General features: G+C 52.9%; 1 protein-coding gene across 3 annotated transcripts in view; it reads right to left on the bottom strand.

The window, feature by feature from the left end:
• The window catches only part of ABR (ABR activator of RhoGEF and GTPase), a 191,604-nt gene that overhangs the window by 76,607 nt on the left and 98,614 nt on the right, over window positions 1–16,383 (bottom strand). For 2 of the 3 annotated variants that reach the window (XM_043903297.1, XM_043903299.1), the window contains exon 3: window positions 61–159. In XM_043903297.1, coding sequence (XP_043759232.1) covers window positions 61–159 — 99 coding nt within the window. Of the gene's footprint in view, window positions 1–60; window positions 160–9,690; window positions 10,438–16,383 lie in introns of those variants that run through there. The other variant, XM_043903300.1, reaches the window with a different exon arrangement.

Here is a 16,383-nt window from a genome sequence, read left to right as displayed (position 1 = left end):
CCTCTCTCTCCAATTCCAAACACAGTCTCAGAGCACAGAGACCCCAAAATACATACTTACCAGCAACAGAGCTTCCAGCTGGTTAATATAGATCTCTTCGCTGGCCAGGAACCCTGAGAGAACCAGCTTCCTCATCTCCAGGCCCTTCCCTGCTTCCACCTGTAAAAGCAGATCAGAATCTGAGCAGCCTGTTTTCTTGCTTTTTTCCCCTTCTTCTTTAACATTTTTGCAAGGGGACAAAAGCCAATTACTTATTATAGAAAATTTGGAAAACACAGAAATATAAAAGGAAAAAAAAAAAATCATCCATATTCCTACTGCTCACATCTTGCTTAATTTCTCTTCCATCCATTTTTTCCCCCATGCTTCCTTATCTGATACCCATCTACCCTTATATCTTCCTGCTTCCGGGAGCTCAAACCCACAACTGACAGAGGAGCCTAGCAGGCTACAGTCCATAGGATCACACAGTGTTGGACACGACTGGAGTAACCTTAGCACAGCACCCCCTTTTAAAATTTTTTTTTATGTGAAACTTTTAGTATTTTATTCATTTTCATAGTTTTACAGTATTAGTAAAAATAATGGCCATTATAAATAAGCATAAAATGGAAGTTGATGAAAAAATAACCCCAAGTCTTCCTTGACTCCCACCCTCCCACCAAAAAACTAGCTAGTATATGGCAAATATCCTTTTCACACATTATCTTTAGGCATATATTAACTCTGTAGTGGTGGATGGTTTAGTCGCTAAGTCGTGTCTGACTCTTGTGATCCCACGGACTGTAGCCTGCCAGGCTCCTCTGTCCACGGGGTTTTCCAGGCAAGATTGCTGGAGTGGGTTGCCATTTCCTTCTCCAACACAGCACCCTTATAATGGCTTCCCTGGTGGCTAAGATGGTAAAGAATCTGTCTGCAATGCGGGAGACCTGAGTTCAACCCCTGGGTTGGGAAGATCCCCTAGAGAAGGGAATGGCTACCCACTCCAGTATTCTTGCCTGAAGAATTTCACAGACAGAGGAGCTTGGTGGGCTACAATCCATGGGGTTACAAAGAGTCAGACACAACTGAGCGACTTACATACTTTCACCCTTATAATAGTGAGCAAGGTAAAAAAAAGATCCTGAGCCCAGGTGTGGGAGCAATTTAATGGAGGAGGGGAAAGAGACAGTTAAGAGAAATCACAGTCAAGACTGAGATGGGCGTGGTCACCTGGAGGGCATAGCAGGGGCCAGAGAAGGTGCTTGGTGGAAGACATGTATGAACAGAGAGGAGGAGTAGGGTCAGAGATGACCCGATGGAAGTGGCCATGGGACTCCCAGCCAAGCAGCCTTCTGGCTACACTTCTGACTGCGTATCTTCCTGCCCCCAGGAGCTCAATCCCACAATGGAAGGTGCTGGCTGTGGGCCCTCAACCTTAACCCTTATACCCACCCCGCCCCAAGCATCTCCTGACCCCAACAGGCCTCCTCCCTGCTCCAGAATTCTTTCTCCTCTATGGCGGAGATCATACCCCATTTAGCCTTGAATGGCCACTAACTAGCCAATGTTTCCCATTATATCTACAGGATAGGTGGGCATGTGTTGAATGAATAAATAAATGAGTGAAGAATCTACTCAAATTCCCCAGTAATCATTTTTTGCAGTATTAAGTGCCACCAACAGTGCCTGGCACAGAGAAAACGCTTGAACACGCTTCCTGAGTGAAAAGACATATAATTCTTGTCATCTAAGATCCCCAAGTCACTGCTAGCCTCTTCTCTCCCTCTCCTCTGCCACACTGAGTCCCCAATCCCTTCAAAGTGTTCTAGCTCATCTCTTACGAGGATTTCTTCCTCTATTCCACCCTCTTCGCTGCTGTAATTGAGGCCCACAGCAACCTACTCCCCACTGGATTCAGACTGCCTTGTGCTTCTCTCTCCTGCCTCCACTGCACTCAGAGTCAGATCAGTCTTCCCAGAACGCCAGCCTACACCTGATGCTTGTCAAAGACTTAATACTGCAAAAAGTGATTACCGGGGAATTCGAGTAGGTTCTTTGCTCGTTTGTTTATTCATTTGATACACGCCCACCTATCCTGTAGATAAAGGGAAACGAGCATTCAATAGCCCGTACTTTCATGTGGCTATAAACTAGTGGGAAAGAAACATGTTAAAACCAAAGCCAAGGACTTCCCTGGTGGTACAGTGCGTAAGAATCCGCCTGCCAATGCAGAGGACGGAGGTTCGATTCCTGGTCCGGGAAGATTCCACATGCCATGGAGCAACTCAGCCCACAGCTACTGAGCCTGTGTGCCCCAACTACTAAAGCCCGCTTGACCTAGAGCCTGTGCTCTTCAACACAGAGAAGCCGCTGCAATGAGAAGCCCACACCACATCTAGAGAGTAGCCCCCGCTTACCACAACGAAAGCCCAGCACAGCCAAAAACAAATAAAGCAAAAAAACAGAAACAAAAGCCGAGTAAATATCAATATGACTATAAAGTGTGATGGGGTCCAGCTTCTTCTTTCCTTAAACACCTGCAATGGCTCCCAGCACCTCTCCCCACCCTTCCGATCTCTCCAACAGCCGTCTGCCTTCCCAACAGGCCAGAGTGCTCCAGCCTCCAGACTTTGGTTCTAGCCGATCCTGCTGCCTATAATGCCTTCTCCCGTGTGAGCACTTCTCTCCTGAAGGCACAGCTGAAGGCCCTGGCCCTCCAGCTTCGGCTCCCAAGGAGGGAGTCCGCTGCCCCTGACACATGCCTGATCTTGTTACCTGCCCAGTGATTTTGCAGGGCCTCTGAAGCACCTGTATCTTGCTCCTCTGGACCCCGGCACCTCCCCCCACAAAACCAGCACCACGTGATGCTCCTGACATGTGGGCACCTGACACTTATTAAGCCTTGTAAGTTCTTTCCACTCTCTCATTCAGCTTCATTGCCCTCTCAAATACCTCTCCGAAGTGGGTACTATATTTTTCCATGATACAAATGGAAACAAACAAATAAGACTTAAAAAGAGGGAGGGGACCAGTCCAGAATCACATAGCCAGAAGGTGGCAGAGCTGGGACTCCCTTCTTCTCCCAGGTCCTCGAACACCAAATTCAGGGCTCATCTCCTGCTCTGATGATTCTCTCACTCTTGTGTTCCTTTGTCAAGCTTCAGATGCTTACCTAGAATCTCAAACAGCTCCCTCTTTGGGCATTCAAGCACACACCCTTAGCATAAGCTGAAGCTATGCTAAGCTTCATATTTCTGAAGTTATCAGAAATCTCCTAGGTCCCATGAGAGCTGTTTCTTCCCTGCTGCCTGGCTGCCCAGCAAGTTCTCACAGGCCTCGCTACCCTTTCCCCAGGTGAGGAACTTAACCCTTGACCTGCTATCAGCAAACCAGTTAGCAATTTGGCCGGAGGCAGTCTCTCCCAGAGTCTCTGAAATAAAACCTGATCTTGCAATTGGACATCCTGCCAAAGATGTCCACCTCCTCAGCCACAAAACCTGCGACTATGTCACCTTAGTAGCAAAAGGGAATTTGCAAATGTGACTAAGGATTTTTAGGTGGGGAGGTTATCCTGGGATTATCAGATAAAGCCCAGGTAAGAGACCTTTTGGGGCTTCCTGGTGGCTCAGTGGTAAAGAACCTGCCTGCAAGGCAGGAGCCACAGGAGACAGGAGTGTGATCCCTGGGTCGGGAAGATCCCCTGGAAGAGGGCATGGCAACCCATTCCAGTATTCTTGCCTGGAGAATCCCAAGGACAGAGGAGCCTGGTGGGTTACAGTCCACAGGGTCGCAGAGTTGGACATGACTGAGCACAGCACAGCATGCATGCAAGAGACCTATGAGCAGGAAACAAGAGGGTCAGGGTCAGAGAAAAGGCAACTGGTTCACAGAAGGAGAGAGAGGGGGCATGGGGGCGGGGACAGGGAGAGATTCAGTGAGAAACTGACAGATGCGGCACTACTGGCTTTGAGGATAAAGGATGGGACCACGAGCCAAGGAATGCTGGGGCCTCTAGAAGCTGGAAAAGGCAAGGGAACAGGTCATCTTCCCTAGAGCTTCCAGGAGGAATGCAGCACTCCTGACCCTTGAGACTTGCAAAAGAATAAATCTGTGTAGTTTTAAGCCACCAAATGTGTGGTAGTTGCTTTCGGCAGCATTAGGAGACTAAGTATGGGTGCCAAGGTTTAGGGAAAAACAATAGTTACTTATTGATAGCTTCATAAGTACCAGGCACAGTTCTAAGCGCTTTCCGAGGATTAACTCTCTGGAATCCTGCAGTCTGGATGGTGTTATCATTATCCCTCTGAGGCACAGAGAAAGGAAACTGCCAGCTGTCTAGAGCTGTGGGAATCGCAGGCGGGCAGCACCACCTCCGAGGAACGAGACTGGAGCTTGGAGCAAGGCCCGCAGGCCCTGGAGGTGGAGATCAGACCCTGCTGCTTCTGCCTGACAAGTGGGAACTAGCCCTCTATGTTGGTGGCCAGCCCTTCCTTCCTGTATCCCATTCCCCTCCTGTTCCCTGCCAACCGGGGATGTGCCCAAGGGCTTGGCAAACACGCTCTCAATAAGTCACCAGGGGGCATAGTGTGAGCTTAACTGTAGACCTGGCTGGACCAAGTCCAGGGTGAAGAGCTGGTGACTCATGGCTCCCGTCAAGCCTTTACATTCCACCCCAGGCATGAGCACAGACCCTGGGGTCAGCCCCCATGACAGCCCAGTGCAGCAGGACCCCCTCCTCATAAGACTCCAAACTCGGAGTCCAATCTTGAAAGAATCCCCGCAAATGCAACAAGTAGTCACTCCCAAGCAGCCCCACTCTGGGCTGTACTCACTCTGATGTTTTGGCTGGTGAGGGGATGGAGGCAATGGAAAAGGATGTGAAATTAACCATTTTACCAACAGCTAGCTAACCTGTTCTCAGTTAACACCCCAATCCTCTTCCATCTTCGCTTTCCTCAGACCCCACCTGTTCCTGGTTTGAAATTACCTGGAAATTCACAATTCCTTTTTCAGTCCTCCTGGGGCTACTCTCATCCCATAAAACACCAGGGCTCAGGACTTCCCTGGTGGTCCAGTGGTTAAGACTGTGCTCCCATTGCAGGGTGCACGGGTTCAATCCCTGGTCAGGGAACTAACATCCCGCCTGCCGCACGGTGTGACCACAAAACAAACAAGCAAGCCAGCAGGACTCAGCATCCATTCACTCATTCCTCACTGTGTGCCCAGCACTGGAAAGACAGGGGAGAGGACAGTCTTGACCCCCAAAGAGCCCCCCAGAGGCACCTACATGCCCAGAATCACCAGGGGGAGTTCTCGGGAGTTCAGGGCCCCCACAGCCTGTGCCAGGCTGCCTGCCAGTCCTGCACATAGGGAAGCTGCCTTCTGGATGACACTGTCCCCACTTCCTCCCCAAGCAGAGCTTATGAAACTCAGCAGCCATGGTGGGCTCGATCACAGCCAGCATTTTACACAATCTGCTGGGCTGAAAGGCTGTCACAGCCTGAGGCCCCAAATCCAAGAGGTCAAGTCACTCTGAAGGGGACAGGAGCTGCAAGTTAGGCTCAGCTGGCTCCGGCCTGGTCTTCTACAGTCTGGGCTAAATAAAGCCTCCAAGGGTTTGGCTCCAGGCCAAATCACGACACTCTCTCCAGGAGACTTAATCTCCTCTAAGACAGCAATGTGGGCTGAACAGGCAGGACTGCCTGCGACTCCTGAGTCTTAGGCCAAGTGGCTCTGCAGATAGCAGAACTCAGACCACTGGCCACAGCCGTCTGCAAGGGGTAAGGAGGTGGCGGTGGGGCTGTCTGGTCAGAGTCAATGCCACTGAGTCTAGGCGCTGTGTGCATGCCAAGCATCAGCCTCGGAACAGCTAGCCCCTCCCTGAGTTGAGTCGATGCAGGGAACTCAGCCATCCTTTCTCCTCTTCTCAGCCCTAGGCACCAGGAAGTTATCTTTCAGTTAGTTCCCCAGCAGAATGGAGAGCAGAGGACAGAGGCCATGGCTGGGGGACTCTCCTGAAAGGTGGAGCTCCATATTCCGGGCTCCCTGCTGTCTGAAGCCACAGGCAGGCCCCACGGGGTCCAGCAGTGCTTCCATCCTTCAGCTGTTCACATCCCACATCTTTGCAGTTGTGTCATACTCACACACCACCAGCATGCTTGCTTAATACTGTTCTTTACAACAACTGGCTTCTTAAAAGCACAGCCTTGGGCTCCCCTGGTGACTCAGAGATAAAGAATCAGCCTGCCAGTGCAGGAGATACGGGTTCAATCCCTGGTCCGGAAAGATCCCACAGGCTGCAGAGCACCTAAGCCCATTACACCACAACTATTGGGCCTGCCTCTAGAGCCTGGGAACCACAACCACTGGAGCCCATGTGTTCTAGAGCTTGGGTCCCCAACAAGAGAAGCCACCACAATGAGGAGCCCCTGCTCGCCACAACTAGAGAAAAGCTTGTGCAGTAACAACGACTCAGCACAGCCAAAAATGAATAAAATAAGTGAAATTAAAAAAACAACAAAAAAAACCCCAAAAAACCACAGCCTTATTCCAAGCATTATATTTGAAAGCAGAGGAAAGATGTAAAAATCAAACCCGCACCAGCTTCGGTGGAAGCTCGGTATCTTAACCACTGGATCACCAATCAAGTTCCTATTTTTTTTCTAAGATACATTAAAATATATGCCTAACTGTTAAAGTGAAAAATCTATATCTAGGTGCTACCTAAAATCATCTCTCAAATCATCTCATCTGTGGCTCACACTTCGGGGAAAAACCTGAGTAGGGAACACAGGCATGGCCATCGCTACACATGGCTGGGGGGAGCAGAGATCTGGACAAGTGAAACAGAAACATAGGCAGTTGATAATCCATTAAAAATTGGCACAGAATTCACCTGAAGAGTTAATCTGCATTACAAAGGGATTTAAATATTCCTGACAATTGAGTTCCTTTAAATAGCAGCTTTTACATAGCAAGGCCTCTATCAGCCTGATGTACCTTTAAATAGAATCATATGCAAGATTTGGAGGACGTACATAACACCTTACAGAGGGGAGGCGATGCTGCTCTCAGTATTCATGCGTTATTCTTAGTTTATAGACTATTAACTCTCCAAAGGGAGGTGTGGGTTGAAACACATGGTAAGCTCCAGCTCCAAGCTCCATGGAGAAAACCACGGCCATCTTCATACCTGTCCCCTGGGCAGGATGAAGTATCTCAGAAACTACACTGAAAACAGGGCTGATTTGACCTGTATAACAGGACTGGTGTTAGGACACTCTCGAAGGTAAGTACTCCTGAAGTAAAGTAATAACAAAGAGAGAACGGCCCTGGACTCCTACCAGCTGCCAAGAAGAGTCTACCATGCAGGAGTGTGCCAAGCCCAGGACAGGAGCACACCCTCCGGAAAGGAGCCTTGACCTCACAGGTATACATGCCCACCTGCACCCATCCCCGACTCAATGAGAAGCGGTCTCTCCTAATCTGAATTCAATACCCTTCTATCAGAACCCTTCTCCTGGCTCTGCCTACTTTTTCATTATATTCCTATTATCTGGGCACTTGCCCCCTTGCTCTGAACTCTTTATGAGAGAGGACCAAGTCTTTGTCATCTCCTCTCCTCCCCAGTGCCAGGCATTTTGACTAGAACAGAACCTGAGTGTTTGTTGAATGAATCAGCGAGCTTTCTGCCTGCCTTTCCCTCTATAGATGGCCAAGCCTTGTTGTGGAGAAGGGCTTCCTAGATGTGTTCAGGCTGAGATAGGGGGCCTGGAATTCCCCAACACTCAGGAAAGGGCCCTTGACCCTGGAGAAAGATCCAGGAACAGTGTGGCGGCAGTGCAGTGGGGAGGACTCAGCCAGGCACTCAAAGGGCTCTGGGAGGAATAGCATTTATAGGTGTGATGTGTACCTAAGGCCCCATGGCATCCACACACTTCCTCCTTACAAAGCCAGGGACATCGGGCCTCACTCATCCCACCAATCCACTGGACACCAGCCACACACCAGGCTCTGTGCAGTGCCCACCATGAATACAAGAGGGCCCTGCCCTCAAGGAGAACAGAATCAAGGAGGCAGAGTCTAGAGTTCAAAACAGAATGAAATATGGGCTAGGCTGGTATAAACCAGGGAGGAGGCCCATAAGGCAGCACAGGAGTGGGGCCCCATCTGTGCTGGGGAGGGCATCTCAGGGGAGGACCATTAGGAACCCCGGTAGGTTCCATCCCACACGCCACTAAACTCCCAGCAGGTGCTCTTGGTTCATAACCAGACTTTTCCCCATCCTGCTCCTGGGACGGCTGGTCAGACCCCAAGGGCAAGGTCTCAAGGGCCCAATGAGAGACATGACTTACTCCAGCGTGCCAGGCTAGCACCAGATGAGCAGCCCAGGGGTGGGGCATCAACCACTGCCAGCCTCCCATTATAGCTCCTCTCTGCCCCACACCCAGGCCTACAGCTACTGCTCCACCCCTTCCACACATCAGCCATCTACCGTGGGCCTGCAGTCTATTTTTACCTCCATTAGCTCCTCCTCGGAACCACACTGTAGCCCGGATGGGGCAGGGCTCTGATGCCCATCTTACAGGAGGGACAAAGGGGCCCAGGGAGGCTCAGTGACAGTTGCCTCCTGCCCACAGCAAGGCTCTGGGCACCACGCCCTCTAGGGTGAGGTGCTGCCAGGGCAGACGGGCCGGGGCCCACAGACAGGCGCCCTCTGTTAGGTAGCCTGGCTTGCAGCCTGAGAACTCCCTGCCATACGTTCTCACTGGCCCTCCCTTCAAGCCGCAGAGCAGGGAGGAGGTGAGCCAAACACTGAGGTCAGAGCTCTTAGAAGCGGGCCTAGGTGAAGGAAAGGAAGAATATAGCGTGGCGTGCAGCACTGGTGTGCTTTCAAGGGGGAGCCCAGCCCCTGGGGCGCAGGTGAAGAGAAGGAAGGGGGACTGAGGCAGTCCCGCCCCTCCCACTCTACCGTCAAGGCAACTCCTCCGAGACAAGGGCACCGCGGCAGAGAATGCCCATAGCCCAGCGTCGGTGGGCTGTTATGCTTCCTGCCAGTGCCCACCTTGGGTAAAGCGCCTTATCCACCCAGCTCCGGCCTCCAAGCTGGCTGTTACCTCCCCCTTTCGGCTCATCCAACTCTCTTCCTTCAAGGAAGCCCAGTGACCCCTGGTTCTGGATCCCTCCAAACACCCCGAGCCCTGGCCCAGATGCTCCAAGTCTCCTAGCTGGGAAGAGCGAGGGTCCCCTTGGCCTGAACTTCCCAAGTGCACTTATCCCCCTGCTGCCATGGAAACAAGGAATTACAGCTTTCTGGTTTCAGGTCAGCCGGCTCTTGGGGGGCTTGGGTGGGCAGCAGGCTCACACCCCTGGCGTGCCCCCCAGGTGACTCATGTCACTGCCAGAGAAAAAGCCACCGCCATCCCCCACCCCGCGAGCTGGTCTGGGGAAAGCCAGCAGCCACTCCCCTCCGAGGACAACTGGTCCAAGGGGAGGAGGCGGGCACTGCACCTCTTCCCCGGGAACAACTGCCCAGAGCACAGCCCCTCGCATCCCCTGGCGGGCGGGCGGCCGGGCGCCGGCCCCCTCTCCGGTTGGGGTGCTCCAGCTCAGCCACGAGGCTGGTGCGCAAACCAGCCATTTCTGCAGTTAGAGCCGCGAGCCCTGCCCCCTCCCCCGACAAGCATCCAGGGCGTGTCACGTTCCCACCTTCACAGTCACCAAGAAGGGGGACCCTGAGCTGGGGCTGGTCGGGGTTCCCAGCTCGCACTCCTCCAGCAGAAACACATCTTCATCCTCCAGGACCTTGTCCAAAAAGCCTATCGCCTCCTCTTCCTCTTCCATGGCAGCCGGAGCCGCGGAGGGCAAACAGGAAGCGGGGTCCCGGCGGCAGCAACGGCAGCAGCCGTGGCCGCCGGCGCCCGGGAGGGAGCGGGGCGGGCCGGCGGGGACGGGAAGAGCGCGCGGGGCAGGCCTACACCAGCACGCGGGCCTCCCCGGAGTCCGTCCTGGCGCTCGGCCACCGGCTGCCGATGAAAGGGTCCATTATGAACCTTCTCGGGCCGCCGGCTCCCGGCCCTCCCGGAGAAAGGGGAAGCGGGGCGGCCCCACGGGTCCTGGTCGCCTCTCGCAGGGAGCTCCAGCCGCTGCCGCCGCGATCCCGGGGCCCGCGCGCCCCTGCCCGCCGTGCGCGCCGGCTCTCTGGGCAGGCGGGGCCCCGCTCCTCGCGCCGCTCCCAGCCCGGCCCGGGCGCCCCGCCGCCGCCGCCGGCCGCTCGGATCCCGCCCTCCTGGACGCCGAAGCTCGCGTTCGCTCTCAAGACACAGGAAATGCACGACTCGACGGGCGAGGTGGAGCCGTTCCACTCTCTGCGGTCGCCGGGCCAGCCGGCCGGCGGGAGGCTCCCGGAGCGCGGAGGAGGGGCGACGAGGCCGCAGTCGGGCCGGGCGCGGGGGGGAGGTCCGCTTCCCAGAGACAGGCTTTTATTTACAGCCCCTCACCGGCCCCGCGGGCTGGGCGGGCCGGCGGGCGGGGGCGGAGCGGAGGAGCAGCTGCCTGCAGAGCCTCGCGGGCCCCCGGGCCAACCTCGGTGTCACCTTGGGATGCCGACCAGCCCCTTGTCACTTCCGCCCCAGGCTCTGACACCTTTAGGCCTGGTGAGAAACCATAGTTTCCATCGCCACCGTGGTTGGGGGAAGAAGGCTTTGTGCAAAGGAGGCCTGATCTGCTTTCTCGAGGCTGAAGCACAAGTGCCAGCCAGGGTTTGCAGCGGGGGCCGCCTGGGGCCGCCAGGGGTACCACACCTCCTTACAGATGCTGCTGAGATTAGCAGCACCACACCTCTTTGCGGCTTTTCTCCTTCAAGAAGGGCCTCTGGGCCTAGTAGAACCAGACCCGCAGGGAAGGGTACACTGAAGCCAGGACCACGAGCATCGCCAGCCCTGCCCATCCCAGCCTGCTTCCCCTGGCTTCCATGCTTCCTGAAGCTAAATCCACCTGCACATCCCCCGGTCCCCCTGGCCCCATCCAGAGATGTATCAATACGTCCACCTACTCTTGCCAGGAAGGAGTTTCAGGGCGGCAGCTGGGAAAATCTCTTTCACAACACAACATCTAGGATAAAGGTTGCAAACTCCAGGCTCCAGGAGGGTGAGGGTAAGATAGGTTAGTGAAGTGAGCCAGGTAGGGACCAGGTGAATTCAAGAAAGTGTCACTCAGCTCCAGCTGCTGGCTGCCAGGGGCAGTGCAGGCTCAAGGTTGCCCCCCCCAACCCCCTCCCCCGTCTTGGATGGTTCCAGAGAAGCTTCTCTGGATTCTTAAGTGAGAGTTCTCAATTTAAAAATGATGGCAGAGGGACTTCCCTGACAGTCCAGTGGTTAAGACTTCCCCTTCCAATGCAGAGGGTGCGGGTTCCCTGGCCTGGGAGCTACGATCCCACATGCCTCCGGGCCAAAAAACCAAAATACGAAACAGAAGCAATATTGTAATAAACTCAACAAAGACTTTAAAAATGGTCCACATCAAAACAATAAAAATAAAAAATAAATGATGGCAGGTAAATTATATTTAAGAAACAAAACAAGGTGCAGTCTAAATGAAACATCTGTGCACTGAATCAGGCTTACGGACAAGACTGCTGCCTTCTTGCAACTGGTTGTTTCTTTGAGGGAAGTTTGGGAGTGTGTGTGCGTGCGTGTGTGTGTGTGTGTGTGTGTGCGCGCGCGCGCGCGCGCCGGATGGGGATGAGGAGAGGGTGTTGGAGGATGGTCCTGGAGTTATCACCTCTGTCCCATTTCCTCCTGGTATCTTGGAACCAAATTCAGCTTCACACATGATCAGTCTACCACTTTGTAAACCTGTATAATAAATGCCACCAACCAGGCAGGTCAAGTGAACACTCTGGATTCTGAGTAATGAGCCCTGAAGCTCCAACTCCACTCAAGAACCCCCCACCTGCCCCCACCCTGCCAATCTCCCACCAGCCCCCAAACTATGTCTCTAGTCGGGGATTTCCTCAAAATCTTCCTGGTGCTTCTAGCTCACAAGTGACTCAGTACACAGTTGCCAGGACCAGCCAGTGGTTCTTAATGATGCAGTGTCTGAGTTGTCCCTGATGCCTTGTATGTCTACCAGGACCTCCTTATGTGATGGCGCATCCCCGTCTGGTGGCAGGTGTGTGGCCATAGGGGGAAGAGTCCAGCTCTTTGGGACTCATTTGGAAACGCATTCCAAAGTGGGGGTCAACCATGCACCACCCTGGGCCCACCTGGGGTCATCACCTCTCCTCCCAACTGAGTATCTCAGCCGAGAAGAGGGCCCTCGGTTGAGCCTCCAGGCTGGGTGGAGGGGTTGAGAAAAAGGGAGGAGGGAAAAGGAGAGGAGTGGACGTGGTTTCTCATCCCAACTTCCCCCAAAATCTTTGAAAGTTCCCATCTCTAGGTGGGGCTCCTGCCATTCTATTACAGCTGAAAACCTGTCTTCTCCAGTAAAAGATCTCTCCCTGTCACTATAGCTGAAATACAGACCAAGACATTTGGTGTAAGTTCTCTGGGGCCTCAGGGCTGACGGGGCTCCACACGGGCACACCCCACCTTACACCCGGCCTCTCCATCAGTCCCCGTCCCTGCCCTGGCTGGGTTATATATAGCCGGGGCACATCAGAAGGGCCACAATTCCTCATCTGGTTTGAGCGGGTGAGGCTGTTCTCAGGGCTTGGGAACAACCAGGACTGGCATTCCCCAGGGCACAGCGTGTGCCAGCCCAGGGCTCTGTGCCAGCCTCCCACCCTGCAGGCTCCGAGTGCATGGCATATGGGGGCTGCCCTCACTGGTCGGACAAGCAGGTGGCATGGGAGAAGGGCCTAACAGCCCGAGGGCCCCCCCATCTGCCTTCCCCCACCCAAAGGAACATGAGGGGTCCTGAGGGGTCTCCTAGAAGTATCCCCCTCTCTGTTTCCCCAGGCCCCTCCCCAGCAGGGCAGGGTCGACACCACTTCTTCCAAACCCTGAAACCTCTCAGAAGCTGCCCCCCTGAACATCCAAACATCTCCACTCCACCGGTCCCGGGGTTGGCTGGAAATTCCAGTGAGTAACTCAAGTGTCCTTCCATCTCCCTCAGGCACACAGACTCCACTCAGAGGCCCTCAGTCCTGCCCCTGGAGGGAATGACTCACAAGTCCCAGGGGGTGTCTCCTCCCTTTCCCCTGCCCATGCCCTGAGCCAGCCCTGGACCGGGCTTCCTCCCTCTGTCCTCTGCAGCTCTGCCTGCTCTGCCTAGCTCCCGATCCTCCTCTCCAGAGAAGCTGCTTGCTCCAAAGGCCTTGCAGCTGCTGTATTCCCAAGTCACAGGCTCCCTTCTCTACTCCTTTGCCTCTGCAGTCTGGACACTCTTAAACCCCTCAGCTCCCATGGCCATGTCGATGCTGCCTCTGACCACTCTGGTTTAGGCTGGCCCTTCTCTCTCCTGCCCCCTAGAAGATGGAGTTACCCAGTTGGACCCAGGCCTCCGCACTATGCCCTCTACCCCCCTCTACCCTTGGGGAACTCATCCCCCGTCACTGGTGGCCCGTCCCCATCTGCAGCCGCAGTGTCCTGCTCTGCTCCCAGTGTGACGTCTGAGCTGTCTGCTGGTTCTTCTCACTTGGAAGTCCCACTGGCAGCCCCTCAAACTCCACCTCTCCAGACCAAACGACCCTTCTCCCTCTCTCAACCAGCTTCCCCTTCTGGCTTCTCCACTTCTGTTGGCGGGGTCACCATCTTGTGACTGTTTCTTCCCTCAGGCCCCACATCCTTTTTACCAAGTCACTTAGTGCTTCCTTCTTTTCCTTTTCCAAAGCCACCACCCCAACCAGGGTTTGCAGCATCTCACACGACACAACCACAATAATATCCCTCTTTGACTCCTGATCTTGTCTGTCCATCTGATGGTTCATTCATACCCAGAGAAGGCCCGGCATTACAAATACACAAACCTGGGGGACACAGTCCTTGCTATTAGAATGCTCTCAACTCAAACTCCCCTGGTGGTCCAGTGGTTAAGACCCCAAGCTCCCACTGCAGGGGCCAGGGGTGAACCTCCCTGGTTGGGAAGGATCCCATGCATGCCTCGTGGCAAAAAAAAAAACTCAACTCAAAGAGGGTGACGGGCCTACAAACAGATGAGGCAGTATTCTCACTGGTCAACACAGTGGGAACAGAGGACAAAGGTCCTAATCCTGCCTGAGAGGAAAAGCTTCACGGGAGAGTGGTTTCTGAGCAGCATCTTGAAAAGGGGAAGGGCTTCAAGGCAATGGGAGGAAAATGTTTTGGAAGGAACCCCAGGAAACACAGCAGGAGGACAGAAGAGAGAAGGGGCAGGTGATGAACTTGGAGGGGTGGGCGGGAAGCACTCCGTGGAGGGCGAGGGGCGTGGGGTCCCCCATGGGCAAGGGACATGGACTAAGATTTCCGACACCCACCAAGCCTACACTTTTCCAAGCCACCAACAGTTTACTCTCCCCAAACCCAGCAGCCTTCTCTCACACTCCTCTCCATCCCCTCATTCCCTTACCCCCTCCATCAACAAGTATCTATTGCCTGCCAGGCGCTGGGGTAGCACTCACAACGCAGCCACCAGCGAGAGGATTTGTCTACCTCCATGGAGCTGACTGTCTCAGGGACAGACCGGCCACCACTCGCCAAGGTAGGGCCAGGGGAAGGGTGCAGTCTCAGAACTATGGGGCCGAGGTACAACCCCTTCAGAAAGAATAACTCGGAAATATCTATTGTGATTTAAAATGTTCACACCCTCTGAGTCAGCACCTCCACTTTATGGAATTTTTCTGCAAAAACATTTCTACAAGGGCTCAAAGATCTCTGCACAAAGATGTTCACTGCAATGATGGTTAAACCAGTGAAAGACTGGAAACAGTCCAAATGTCTACTTGATGGGGACTGGCCAAGTGAATTATTGTACATCCGTCAAAAGAAACACTACATACAGTTGTGAAGGAGAATGAGGTAGGTCTTTAATTACTGATACGCAAGACGTCCAAGACTTATTAAGTAAAATAACCAGAGAAAATTGCATAAAGTATCAATAGTATGATCCCACTTTTTAAAATATGTATATACACACACACATATACACATATTGGAGAAAGAAATGGCAGCCTACTCCAGTATTCTTCCCTGGAAAATCCCATGGACACAGGAGCCTGGTGGACTACAGTCCATGGGGTTGCAGAGTTGGACATGACTTAGCGACTAAACAACAATAATATATACATATACACATATATATAGAATGTGTTTATATATACAAATATGTATAATGCATATATAATGTACTTATATATAAATATATAATGTATAAGTAAATACATACATATTATATAATGTATTTATAAATATACATTAAAATGTATTTTATGTATATAATATCTCACAAGGAAAAATATACAACCATCTCTTAACAGATATTCTCTCTGTAAAAGGAGACTTAAGGAGACTTTCACTTTCCATATGATACATTTCTATAAAATTAGAATTTTCAGTGATATAATCAAAAAATGAAGAAGTTAAAAAAAAGAAGTGTGTTACGTGCTACAATTGGGAAAGTAGACCGAGCTCTGGGGGCACAAGACACACACATATGATGCAGCAAAGGGGAGTCACTCACAGGAAGTTCTCCAGAGAAGGTGACCTTAAAACTCCTACCTGGGACTTCCCTGGTGGTTCAGTGGTTAGGACACCACACTTCCACTGCAGCGGGGGCGATAGGATCCCCGGCTGGGGAACTAAGATCCAGCATGCCACAAGGCACAGCCAAAAGATGATACAAAAACAAAACTCCTACCTGAAAATGAACAGTGACTAGCCATGCCAGTGGGGACTCGCAGACAGATAGGACAGCAGGAGGCACAATGAAACGAGTTCAGTCTGGGTGGCAAGTCTTCCTTCATTCCACCAGTACTTACTGGGCATCTCTGATGTGCCAGGCACAGTTCTAGGTACTAGGGTTTGCAATGAGCACACATTTAAGTACAAAACTGACAAAGCTCCATGGTGGAGCTCAGGTTCTAGCTGGAGGGCTGGTGATGAGGTTGCAGAGGTGGGCAGCAGTCAAGTGGTCAGGTTAGGCATGGCCTTGACAGCACTGCTAGGGGCAGGCATGGAAAAATCTGACTGGGAGTGACCGGACAGTGTTTCAATGTGTCCCTCCCGCTGACATCAGATTACTCTTTCTAACACATTGCTCACTCTGTGCCCAGCAGGAAGCCACCAAGTCAGCCCAAACAAGGACAGTGGGGCCCTTGCTGATGACTCAACTGATCACATTGTTGACAACAACCACCTTTGCTGTTTGCTGTCCCCTGAAAGGGCCAGGCACAGTCTCGCCTCCAGGCCTTTTCCTGGCTTGGAG

Source organism: Cervus elaphus, chromosome 5 (assembly GCF_910594005.1).
Source record: "Cervus elaphus chromosome 5, mCerEla1.1, whole genome shotgun sequence".
In the NCBI taxonomy this organism is placed as follows: Eukaryota; Metazoa; Chordata; class Mammalia; order Artiodactyla; family Cervidae; genus Cervus; species Cervus elaphus.
Note: the sequence above shows the minus strand (reverse complement) of the source record. Positions and strands in the feature narration are given on the sequence as shown.